Below are 12,891 nucleotides of genomic sequence, written 5' to 3'. Positions count from 1 at the left end.
ACGGTATTTAATTATTTTAAAGTAACCAGAATGCAGGAAACAAAGTCTCTGAACTCCTATTTTTACGGTCTCAAGATTGGATGATCTCCAAAATTAGGGCAGTTTACTTACAATAAAAAGCTAATATTACAGTTTATCACAAATAAAAATGATATGCATCTTTGTCACAAACATTGCCATCTTCTTCTTATCCTTCCTCTGTCTCTATGTGGCACTAATCACCCCCCATACCATCCAGGAAACAGTACCACAGAGAGGATGCACCGACTCCAGAGGCGTGGATTCCCAGCAGCTCTCCTGTAGCAGCCTTCTGCAGGATAAATCGTCTCTTTGCCTTTAACTGTAGCAGCCTACTGTGCAGACTAAATGTAGTGCTAGCCTCCTCTAGTCTTGTCGGCACACAAAAAGATGTGCTGTCTTTCTAATAATAGCCAATCTTATTCTAACCACACCAACGACGCCTTATTGCATTATGCATGCCTCTGGGATGGTGTCCCTGCAAGATAGCGTGGGAATATCTCAGTAAGAGCTGCTCATCTCAGCCTCTAGCTGCTACAGCATCTTTACTGGAGGAGACTGTGTCATGGTTGTAGTCTAGACTGGTGCGTCTGGATGCGCGTCTTTTCTGCGCTGCTGCTGCTGCGCGCTTTTCTCCTCTGCATGCCGGGTTTATTGTCGCTATGCGGGAGTATAAGGTGGTGGTGCTCGGCAGTGGAGGGGTGGGCAAATCCGCCCTCACGGTTCAGTTTGTCACCGGGACGTTCATAGAGAAGTACGACCCGACCATTGAGGATTTCTACAGGAAGGAGATCGAGGTGGACTCCTCTCCGTCGGTGCTGGAGATCCTGGACACAGCAGGCACCGAGCAGTTCGCCTCCATGAGAGACCTGTACATCAGGAACGGACAGGGCTTCATCCTGGTCTACAGTCTGGTCAACCAGCAAAGTTTTCAGGACATCAAGCCCATGAGGGACCAGATCATCAGGGTGAAAAGGTGAGTCACTTTATTATAGGAAGCATCATTGTCTTGTAAATGTATTCTGATGCAATAGGGATGAGGTTTTTCATCTTGTTTTAGGCCCTTAAATAGTCACATCCTGAAAAAAGGATGGTTGTTTTAGTGGGAGAGGAAGTTATAAATCCCTCATCGGTCCTTATCTTGCTGGTGCACCCCAGGGAACCCCCCAAGGGACCCTAAAAGTCCCCCTTTAAAGCGGCAGTAGGCAGTATATTTTTGGGCAAAAAAATTCCATAATAATTTTTCAGCATATTGTAATTCAAGTGTTCTGAGAGAGACTTCTGAAAAAGCAAAGGATTACATAAATACATACATGCAGTAGCTACCACGGAGAAAAAGTTCACAAATAAAGCGAGGTAGGCAGAATGTTTTTGGCATCATTGGGCAAAATAATCCATAATAACCTTTCAGCATATTGTAATTCAAAGTGTTCTGAGAGAGACTTCTGCTCCTCCTCATGGCTCTGTTTTCAGACTTTAAAAAATCTAGCCTGTGACGGGAGACTTTGGCCAATCACAGGTCATTTCAGAGAGAGGGAGAGCGTTCCTATTGGCTGTGCTCCAGCTGGTGGGCGGTGCTTGGTATTTCCTCAACTGTTACTCAACATGGCTACCGGGTCATTCTCATTTTTTACAGCGAAACAGTACACTACAAGATGATTCTGAAAACATTTGAGGTGAGAAATAGGCATTACAGTAACAGAATATTGATTCATATTTGATCAGCGCTGCCTAGTTTGACCGTTTGATCGGAGTTTGCGAGTGATTGACAGCTGCTCAGAGACGGCAAGGCTCCAGCTCGGCTCTGATTGGTCGTTTTCCTCCGGTCTGTGCCATTAGGAGCACTGAAGGACACACTTTCAGATTACATGTCTCATGCACTACTCGCAGGATATAATGGTCGTTTTATAAATATATATTTTTTAAATCATATTTGCTCCATTTCTACCCACTGCAGCTTTAAAGAACAACACATTTGTATTATATTTTTTAACAATCAGGCCCAGGACTCATCCCAAACGTGCATCCTCCCAGCTGCTCTTCCCCTCCTCCTCCTCCTCCTCCTCTGGATCTCCTTCCAGCGCTGCGTGAGAAACTGCAACCAGCTCATATGTTCTTCATAAGAGGCCCCAGCTGCGGCTCACCTGTCATACATCAACCCGCTGAACCCTCACTGGGTTTGATATCCTCGCGTCTTTCACACATGACTAACTCTGGGATGGCTTTGATCAGTTCAGTCCATTACTCAACAAATCCACTGAGCTCATCTCACGGCTGGGAGGGAGGGAGGGAGGAAGGAAAACTGTGATCTGTCCTTTTAGTGGTGACATATTGGTGTCTATGTCACCGACAGACCACAGCTATCACTACAGGTTAAGAATCTATTTGGTTTTTAGTCAGCAAAGGCTGAATGCTAGATTACAGCTAATGTTTTGGTGCCATGTCAATGATTTCAGTTTTACTTAAAGGTGCAGTGTGTAGGATTTGGCAGTATCTAGTGGTGTGGTTGCAGATTGCAACCAACTGAGTACCGGAGTCCGTGAAGAAGACCTGCTCCCTCTGTAGATATGACGGACTCATTCTAAGCTAACGAAAACACGATTCTTAGTTTCAGATGATTATACGCTAATGAAAAAACAGTTATGAATATAATATTCCATTTCTGTTAATAGATCACCCGAAATGTTACACACTGTTCCTTTAAAGGTGTTTAAAGGTTAAAAACAGTTAATTTGGGCCTATAGGAGGTTTAAGACATGGCTGACCTTGTAATCACAGCCCCGTCGTTGCATGTCATCCCTGTTTTTGTCTTCCTGTACTATCAAAATGAAGGCAAACGTAATAAAAAAAAAACACAAAAAAGTGAAATTTAAGTATGTTGAGATATAATGTTGATTTTCTATGCAGGGGAGTTAGACACAGATATTTCATAGGTCCTTATATTTGTATGATGACGCAACAAGGCATGAATGTTACACTCATGTTTTAAGGTGCAGTACCAGCAGGGGGCAACAAAACCCCTTAGTTAGGTTTAGGCTACAAAATCACTTAGTTAGGTTTAGGAAAAACGTCATGGTTGGCCTTTAAATAAGTATGTAAACTAAGTACAATACGTACGTAACATAAGCACGGAAAACTTACAGTCTCGAACATTGGTGTCCTGATTGAAAGTCCTGTGTTTGTTGGACCCATAAACAGTCTTTCTCACTTTTTATTCTCCGTCACTAGCGTTTTAACGCGGAGGCATTTACATTGCAGTCAGTACAGACTACATGGCGTACAAATGACACGCCTAAAGCAAAGAACGCCGTCCTTTTCATGGGCTGGATGACGATTGTGGGACCCTGTAGTCCCATCTGGGAGTATTTTGAACAATGAGATGACCAAAGTACACAACTACTGCTTGTAGAATCTACTCTGCATTTGTGAAAAAAATTTAAGGTAACCTTGTTAACCCCATGTTGGCAACCAGGTGAGACTCCAGGAAGTCAATGGTCCAGCATATAACTGTCTGTACTACGTAGACGGACCCATTCTAGTGTCTTGTGTGTCTAATTCTTAACATTTCTTTTTCTTATCTCCCATGCTGTGTTCCCCCTACAGCACATTTATGTATAACTGCATGTTGTGTAATAATAATTCATAATTTAACGTGCATAGTTTGGTGCAGTGCCTCTCACCTCCATCCCCCCGGAGTGAACCGAATGCTCCCCGTGGCACTGACGTCACGGGGCCAAGTGGAAGCAGGAGAGCGTCACGGCTGACGCGGCACAGCGGGGACGGACGGGTGCACGAGGGAACTCCTTTGAAAATGAGAAATATAATGATGGATAAAACTGTGCTGTGCCGCCTCTAGCCAGCCGCCGCTCGATGCGGCTGCCTACGCTGCACCATCCGCCGCTGTCCTCAAGTGTATATCTATAAATATTTCATACTTTTATTTCACACTGCTCTGGGTTTTGAAGTAGGGATTGTTACTGTGTGTTTTATTGCGTTATATTTGTGTCTCAGAACCAAATTATTGCACAGTGTGCATGTAATATCACTTTATTTAAGGATAGGCTCAGTTGGTTTCTTAAACATATGCAGGCATCCACAGGGTGTCCATCTGTAATAAAACAAGCAACACAATCAGCTCCTGGTCTCCATTAGCAGTCTCCAGGAGATCGGCCTCCCTCCTCCCAAACTTCTTGCTGAGCCAGCAGCAACAACAAGCACCACACGGAGATATAGTATGTGCCCACTCACCAGAACTTAATGGGATTGTGTTGGGTTGGACGCCAAGAAGACATCAGGCCTCCATTAGGGAGACATATAAACCAGAATGCTTATGCAAGTGGGTGGGGAGGGAAGCATGGGAAAGAAGTGGGATCCTATATGTTACTATGCAGGTGTCATGAGGTCTCCTGCAGTCCACATATCACCTTCATTGTGCTGACTTGTATGCACGAGGAAGTGCAGCGAGAAGCAAGAAATACACTTAGAGTAATAGTTCGACATTTTGGGAAATACACTTTTCTTGCCAAGAGTGAGCTGAGAAGATTGATACCTCACTCAAGGCTGTTCTGTAAATATTTAATTGGAGCTAAGTGCCAGTTAGCTTAGCTTAGCATGAAGCTAAGCTAAGCTAACCAGCTGTTAGCTCCACTTACATACCGTATTTACTGTATAGACACGAGTGGTATCATCGCTCTCGTCAAACTCTCATCAAGAAAGTGAACAAGTGTATTTCCCAAAATGTAGAACTATTCCTTTAACGTTAGCATTAACAGTTAGCATTTCACCCACTTGTCTCCCATCCACAGAAATGAGCACATTTGTCCAACTTTTATTCACTCTACTGTGACGAGACTGCGTCATTAATTAGAATTCACACGTAGAAAAAGTATCAATAACTTTTTAACGCAATACGTCAGAATTATTGTAACACCTTTAATCATTTAGAGCAGCTGATATTATGTTAAAATGATAAAACAAAAAAGAAACACTGATGCTCTGCCATGATTAAATGATGTGCTTTTCATAACATATGTGTATAATTGATGCATATTTTAGCTACTGTATAACGCGCCATCTCTGACACACTTTACCCTCCGTAGACTTGAGCACCCCACGGACTAACCAAATAAACCCCCATGTCAGTTGCTATCTGTGAAAACAACATCTGGGTGTAGCCCTCCTCACAATCTAATCATCTCCTCGCTCACATGTGCAGTTTTATTGCAGGCGTGTTCAAAGCACTCGAGCTGCGTTTTCACGCTGCACTGATGCTGTGTCTAATAGCAGGAGGTGAGCATCACGCGCCGCCGAGTGGGACCAAAACTACGTATCCCAGGGGGCACTTTGGTGTATAGGAGCAAAGCAACTTCCTGACCTCAGGCTTTTAGTGTTTGCCACCAAGAAGGAGAGAGTTGTTAAGCAGCTATAGCTTGGTTTAAAACGTGGAAAGCGATCAGTAAAGTGCTCATTGTTGGTGTGTAAAGTGTTTTCACCATTCTCCAGCATTTATCACACTCAGAACTGACTTATAGCTTTCTGGCAGCTCTAAAATATGTGAAAACACATCTGTGAGATGTTTTTCTTATAGATCTGGGGATGATTTATGATGCCTTAAAAAGCCTGATCCTTCAAAAAGCCCCATTTACTATAAAATGTATATTACTAAAGAACTGTGGCATCTATTTGTATGCCTCACAGTTCACTACTACAATTCCCAAGAGGTGGAGCTTCTACCACCAACAGGTGCATTGCATACTGCCAATGATTGGAATGGGATTGGTTATATCTACCAGCCTGTTCTTTGTTGAATCACTCTGATGAAGGTCTGACAGACCGAAAGCTTAGAATAAAGTGGAATACTGCATTGATCTAAGTGTGCGGATATCTTTTCCATCATCTTTTGGACTTCTTCCAGCACCTTAGCAAAGATTAAGACAGGTGGAGCGGTTGTCATCCTGCATTACCTAAATATATCAATCAAAAATAGGCGTAATTTGTGCACCAGTATTTTTTTCTTTCTTATTTCCTAGCTTGGTAATCATCTTGTAAATGCGACCCCTTAGGAAAAAAATCACTTTGATCTGAAGCTGGGATTTCCCACATTTAGATGATTATCACTTTTAGCCATAACTACAGGACTGAAAACAAGAGACTGATTGTGATTCCAGATGCTTAAAGGGATGTTTACAGAGTGACAAAATCAGTTGGTATAACAGGAAGTCGACAGAGGTTTTTATAGAGGACTAAAGGGGCTGCACAAATCAGCTCGCACTCTCATAGTCATTATAGCCTCTTTATTTCTCACTTTGAATTATTATCTGCACAGAACAGCGGGAATAATAAAACTAATTAGGACTTGTCTACTCCCATACTGCCTATATACTGCCTTTTGCATCTGCAGTACAGAACATGATCCAGAGGAGCTGGGGCTGCACCGTTAAAGATGGAAATTCATCATGAAACAGACTCCATCTGCTGTGCAGGCCTTCTCTTTGTCTGTTTATCACAGGAATGTTTGCGGTCGTGTTATTTGGTTCCCTTTTCATGTAGCTGCTTTATAACATTAGCTATAGAAGCTTTGTTCTCCAGCTGTAACACCCTTTGGGAGTCAACACGGCGTAGGCGCTATAGGTTCTGTGATTTTCCTGTCCGGTCCCACCAGCAGCTACATGGCTGGTTGTCACACAGTGCAGCCGCTCCAACTGCTAATTAACAGCAGATGCAGAGAGCAAAGAGGCGGCTGCAGGGTTGGAGGGCTTCACTTTGGAGATGCCTGACTGTTGTTTTGCATGTTTGCCCGTGCTGTGGGGCTTGTAATAACGGGTAAGTGAAGTCACACTAGCTATTTAGCACAGCAGGTAGTCTTAATAAGGCTGTTGTATCCTGAGGCTAAGTGGAAAAAGTCCATTTTTTTTGCGAGTTATAAACACAAATCCTCTGTGTGTGGGAGGTTTTTATGTGTTTGCCTGTTTCCCAACAGTCGGAACAACACCCTGCAGAGGCAAATGTGCTGTCTAAAGGTCAAATGTATATGAAGTTATTCCACATCCATTAATGAGGATGCAGCAGCAGCTTTTTCCCAAATGGACGTACAGATGATGCTTCAAAAAATAGTGGAGCTCAGCACTTCCCTGTGTGAACGCCCTGCGGCTGAGAACACCCTCAGTATCGTTCTGAAAGAGTGCTTTTTTTTATAGCAATATTGTAGAAATAAATACACATTTTAACATCCGTATCTCCGTGTAATTTCATTAGCTGTCAACCACCTGCTGTTGCCTGTTCCATAAATCCGACGTGACTCCTCTCCCACCACATTTTGGAAACAAAAAGCTGCACATTCATACAGCTGGTAGTTTCAGCCAAACACATTCCAACTGTGCTGATAATTCCCTTAGTGCACGGCTGCCAACTCTTGAGCTGGACCAGGAACAAGTTAGCAATGTTTGTAATTTTCTCCTGCTTTGTATTCATACGGTATGTAGAGTAGAAGCAATTCAGGCAGAACACCTCGAAAGCCACAATAAGGACATTTTCATTACATCCGTATTAAAAACAGTGTAAGAAAAGTGATGTTATACAAATAAAACATATTTTTGAGGATTCAATTTAAAGTCTCAAATAAGTATTCATATCATTTACTGAAGAAGAGTATCAATACTTCACAAAAAAAGGTCCTGCATTAAGATTTTGATTAAAATTATCGCATAAAGCTGCATTTTTTGGCCACTAGGGGGCAGCAGAACAAGCTGAAAACACAACATCGACATATTATCATCTTTTAACGGTAAACGTGTTAGCAAACAGTTCATATTTACACAACGTGACGCAACATTCATTTGGAGTTGTATTTCTGTTATTAGCTATTAACAAAGTGTTACAAATATGTATCTATGCAATGTTTGTAGATGTTTTACAAACCAATTCTTAAAGGTTTACAAATCATTTTGTAATCATTAACAATATAGTTATAGTATATAAAATGTTATAATGTGTGCAACGCTAAACTGTTGAAATAACATAAATTATAGCATTACTAATAATTAATTATAATTCCACGGTTTGTTAACAGTAAAATAACTATTAACTAAGTTTAATTAACTATCAATTTACCAATTATTAATTATTATAAAGTGTTACCAAAAATATAAACATAAAGTTAGACCATGGTTAGCACATAGCTAAGATATAGAGGACCCCAGCTACTAAAGCTCCACTCTTTAAACCCAAACACTGAGTGACATATTCCTCAATAATACATGATATCATCCTATAAATCCCCATAGGGCAACTTTTGTTCATGCTGTGCTGAGCAGTTTCAGTTTCTCCTCATCTGGCGAGGAGGGAGCTGGTAGTTTTGATGCTGCAACAAACAAACTCCCCACCCAGCCCAGCCCACCCTGGAGAAGCTGGCTCTCCCTGTGTCTTTGTAGTTATATATAGAGTTTCTCCTGCAAGGCTGTCAGATTGCATTTGTCTGCGTGGTGCTCTCCTTGTTCACACTTCACACCCTCTAGACTCCAGCTTTCCAAACACACCAGGCCACGCGAGATGCTTGTCCTGCTGAGGTCAGCTGCTGTGTGTGTGTGTGTGATGTACAGTGCAGTGGCTGCGAGGGAAAATGTCAAGCTGCAGGGAAGTCTTTGACATTTGAATTTTTCTGAGTTTTCTCTGCTTGGCAGTCTTAAAGCGTGCAATTAGGAATAAGTGGCTGGCATTATTTGTAATCATTTGCACTTTTTGGAAAGCTTTTTCTCTCTTGTGAATCCCTGTGGGAGGTCAGAGGTCAAGCTCAGCTTCAGATCAACACCCTTGAAGCTAAGACACTTCAGTAGGTGCTTCAAATGTCCTCCACCCTTCTGCCTGCACTCATTTCCTCCATCTCTCTCTCTCTCTCTCAGTGAGACGTTTGCCAGCTCTTTTCCACGCCTCAGCTCTTCTCCCAGCTGAGCAGCGTGGCAGCAGGCCACCAATTTGTAGATAAGAGCTCATTTCTCAATAGCACCAGCAGATCAATAAGCCGGGCTGGGAATGCACTTAGGAATGACTGATGGCCGAGGCTATTAGGTGGTCTGCGCCATTACCTGTTGTGAGAATATATACCCTCTGTAATTGACATTCTGTAGTTATTTAATCAGACAAAACATGAAGGGCGTCTCACTGAAATGAAATATCTAGTACCCAAACAAAGTCACTGCAACAACCTTAGTGTGCTGACACATCTGTGAGACAACTGTGGCCACAAAAGTATGTTTGTTTCCAGAAGCAACATCCTGGTTTCTCTGGATAATCACTCATTGGAAGCACTATTTTTAAGAAATAGTCCCTGTTTTCCATAATTCTCCTCCCATAAAACCAGCTTTGTCTGCATTGGTTTAGTTTATACATTTAAAAAAAGTTACACTTTGAAATTCCATTTGTACGGAAGCCCTAAACCGACATGATTCAAACATTTTTTTAATGCCGTTATCTCGAGATCACGAGTTAATTATGTCGTTAACTCAAGAAAATTAGCTTTTTTTATCTCGAGGTAATGAGATAATTAACTCGTTATCACAAGAAAACAAAATATTGTTTTCTTTTATTACTTATAACTAGGGCTGTATATTCGTCTTAACTACTATACTTGTATTTTGGGTTTCTACTAGAACATGTTTACATGCTTTAATGTTAAAAACTCATACTGTCTGTGCTGCAGCTCTGTTGTGATTGGTCAACCGAACCAAACTCTTCGGACTCCGCTCCAGCTCCGCTCTAACTAGCTTTATTTGAGGGCGTGCCAAACTAGCTGCTTGGCAGGTATTTTTGAAATGTGTTACTTGGTGACATCACCACGTTACGGTAGAAAAGGCGGGACATCAAGCGAGGCGTTTCAGGCAGTTCAGGAGCAGTGTTTCTCCCTTCGGCGTGGACTTTGTTGACCTTTTACATGCACAAAAACAGATATAACACACCGAAGGAAAGGGGAAAAAGCATAATAGATCCTCTTAAAGTAGAAAATAGTTATTTCCAAGGTATGAAGCCAATATTCGTGTCCACCCATGTGAGAGCAGCACATTAGCTTTATTCAATTATTCAATAACCTATACCATTACTCTCCCCCGCCTGGTTTCCTCGTATTGATGGATGGAAGAGGACTGGGGATCGTCAGCCACACGCTGTGGGAAGAAAGCTTTTGATCCGTTACGACATGCTTAGTGCGTGATGGGAAAAGATGCAAAGAGGAGAACGTTCTAAACAAGAATTGGAAACCATTAAGTGTACAGCTCGCATGCTACTACGCTTAACGCATTTATAATGTATCCAGGAATAAATAGAGCATCGCGGCATTCAAAAGATTATTTTTTTCCCGTGATGACAGTTTTCTAATGAGACCGCCTACTGATATTAGACACCCAGGGAGTGATGGAGGCCTCCTGGGGAGCTGGAACTGAGTGTAGCCGTGTTTATCCCTCTCCTCTTGCTCCATTGTGCATTGTTCAAACCCCTTATTGTTTCTAACAAATACAGTATGTAGGCCAACAACGCACACACACACAGTTTAGTGTCTGTTTCACATTCTCCCTTAGGTATCGGGAAGTTCTCCGTCTGTGACAAAACACACCCAGCGGGGGAGAAGGCAGATGCACACTCTGATATATTACTTCCTCTCTCATTTGCAGGTATCAGCAGGTGCCGGTGGTGCTGGTGGGTAATAAGGTAGACCTGGAGGAGGAGAGGGAAGTGTCCCCCAGCGAGGGACAGGCGCTGGCTGAAGACTGGGGCTGCCCTTTCATGGAGACGTCGGCCAAGAGCAAGACCATGGTGGACGAGCTGTTCGCCGAGATCGTGAGGCAGATGGACTTCTGCCCTCTGCCCGACCGGAGAGAGGCGTGTTGCCCCGCCTGCAGCGTGCAGTAGTAGCCTGATGGATGGCGTGATGGATGGGAGGATGGTTAGAAAATTAGAAATGCAAATGAATTCATGTTAGATAGATTAAAGATGGAGGAATTTAAAGGGAAAATCCACTCTTTTTTTTTAAAACTGTTTACCTGCTTTCTGTAGCAGATTAGGCTCTGATCAAGAGGCATTCTGGGAAATGTAGGAACTGAAGCAGACAAAAAAGGGAAAATTAAAAGACACAGGGTGGATGTTTCCCTTGAAAGAAAAACAACACTTGACCTCCCACATTCATCACAGTCCTCCTGATTTACAGGAGCAAATGTTCGGGGGTTTCCCAAAGGCAGCACGGTGCCAAAACCATCTTAAAAAGCCATCGACAAAGAGGATCTAAACGCTTTTTTGGGAAGCCAGCCATAGGTCCAAGCAGGGATGGCAGTGTGCTCCTCTTTTCTTCTGCTTGTATTTTTCATTTTTTGCACTTTTTGGGGGCTTTTTTCGACGGTGCAAGACCAATCACCCAAGTATCTGAACGGATGTCAAGTAACACCACTGTGAAGGAGTCATACTGGGAGTTAAATTCACAGCAGGCCCGCCTAACTATGAATGAATGAACAGATGAGCGAATGTTTAATGAAAAAGGAAACCGCACCTTTGGGGAAATTCATTCAGAAGATCCCAAATGTTGACATGCTGTGGATGACGCGTGCATGAAGTTGTACTGACATTGAGTACAACCGATCTCACCCAAAGAGACAATATCAATCAATCAATCAGTCATTCAAACATAAGGGACACTTGTCTTTACACCTTACAGATACAAATGCCTTGTTACATTGTATGAAGTGAACAGTGTCAGTGTATAGTTCATTTATCTTAAGTCACATGTTAGTGGTTCAATGTGAAAAACACTTATTTTCAACAAAAAAATAAATCTTTATGCACAAATGTGTCTTTTCTTTTTGAAGTTATTCTACTTTTAACCTCCAGAGGTCATTAGATTTGCACTCATTGTGAAGATAGTCTTTCAGCTGTGCCGTTTAGCTGCAATCTGGCTCCATCTCGGCCCGCGTCGAGATGATTTATGATGTTTTGGTCCTGCGGCTGCGTCTCCCTTGGCCGTGGCGTCCTGCCTCTCCTGCTGCCGCCATTAGTGCCAACACTTACTGCTGATTCTGGTCCCGAGAAATCCAACGAGCATTTGTCAAATTCGGAGTGCCATTAGAGTCCATTAGAGGATGAAGTTGGGGACGTGTGAGACTTTGGAGCCAAGATCATAACTTTGGATTGCATCCAATCAGCGTAAGAGTTTCAACACTTAGGAGACAGAGACTGAGGTAATTCAGAAATAAATTGTTGCCATAAATATCAAAACTTTAGTGCAAGTGAAACAAGAAATATCAAATAAGTATTATGCTGAGATATACTACTGTATGTTATTTAATTGGTGATACTGTGGGGATTTTTTCTCTCTATCTAATACAAAAAGTATTGCAGTGTTTCTTTTACATAATCCTAACTGAGAAATGATTACCAACAGTGACACCTGCTGTCACAAACTGGAAACAGCACCTCGTCCTCTAAGGTCACACGGAACTTTCCAGCCACTGACTTCAGTTCCTACCCGGCAGACCAGGTATCAGTATACACAGCAGAAATAGTGGCAATCATCATTGCATTACAGTGGGTTGAAGAGGTCAGACCTGACAGAGTGGTGATATGCACAGATTCAAAAGCTGTTTTGGAAAGTATACAGTCAACAAAAGCTGTAAGGCAAGATGTAATCATTGAACTTTGCACAGAGGGGGTATAGATGTATTATTCTGTTGGGTGAAAGGGAATGAGTTTGCAGATAAACTAGCAGAAAGTTCACTGCAAAAGGAAATAACAGTACCAGTTTTACTTGGGAAAGGAGAAGGGAAAGCTGTGATTAAAAGGAAAGGAGTGGAGATATTTTAGAAGTCGGTCATAACAAATAAATATAAAGAAAGGAACAGA

The 12,891-nt window shown here is 42.3% G+C and overlaps 1 protein-coding gene across 1 annotated transcript; it reads left to right on the top strand.

The window, feature by feature from the left end:
* The first annotated feature begins 231 nt into the window (after positions 1–231).
* On the top strand, positions 232–11,860 carry LOC141763061 (ras-related protein Rap-2a-like). Its single transcript, XM_074627338.1, has 2 exons — positions 232–994; positions 10,677–11,860. Exons 1-2 carry the CDS (start codon positions 681–683, stop codon positions 10,912–10,914), a joined length of 552 nt encoding a protein of 183 aa, XP_074483439.1. The 5' UTR covers positions 232–680; the 3' UTR covers positions 10,915–11,860.
* The last annotated feature ends 1,031 nt before the right edge of the window (positions 11,861–12,891 follow it).

The sequence above is a fragment of the Sebastes fasciatus genome, chromosome 24, assembly GCF_043250625.1.
Source record: "Sebastes fasciatus isolate fSebFas1 chromosome 24, fSebFas1.pri, whole genome shotgun sequence".
Lineage (NCBI taxonomy): Eukaryota > Metazoa > Chordata > Actinopteri > Perciformes > Sebastidae > Sebastes > Sebastes fasciatus.
This window is presented reverse-complemented; position numbering and strand designations above follow the sequence as displayed.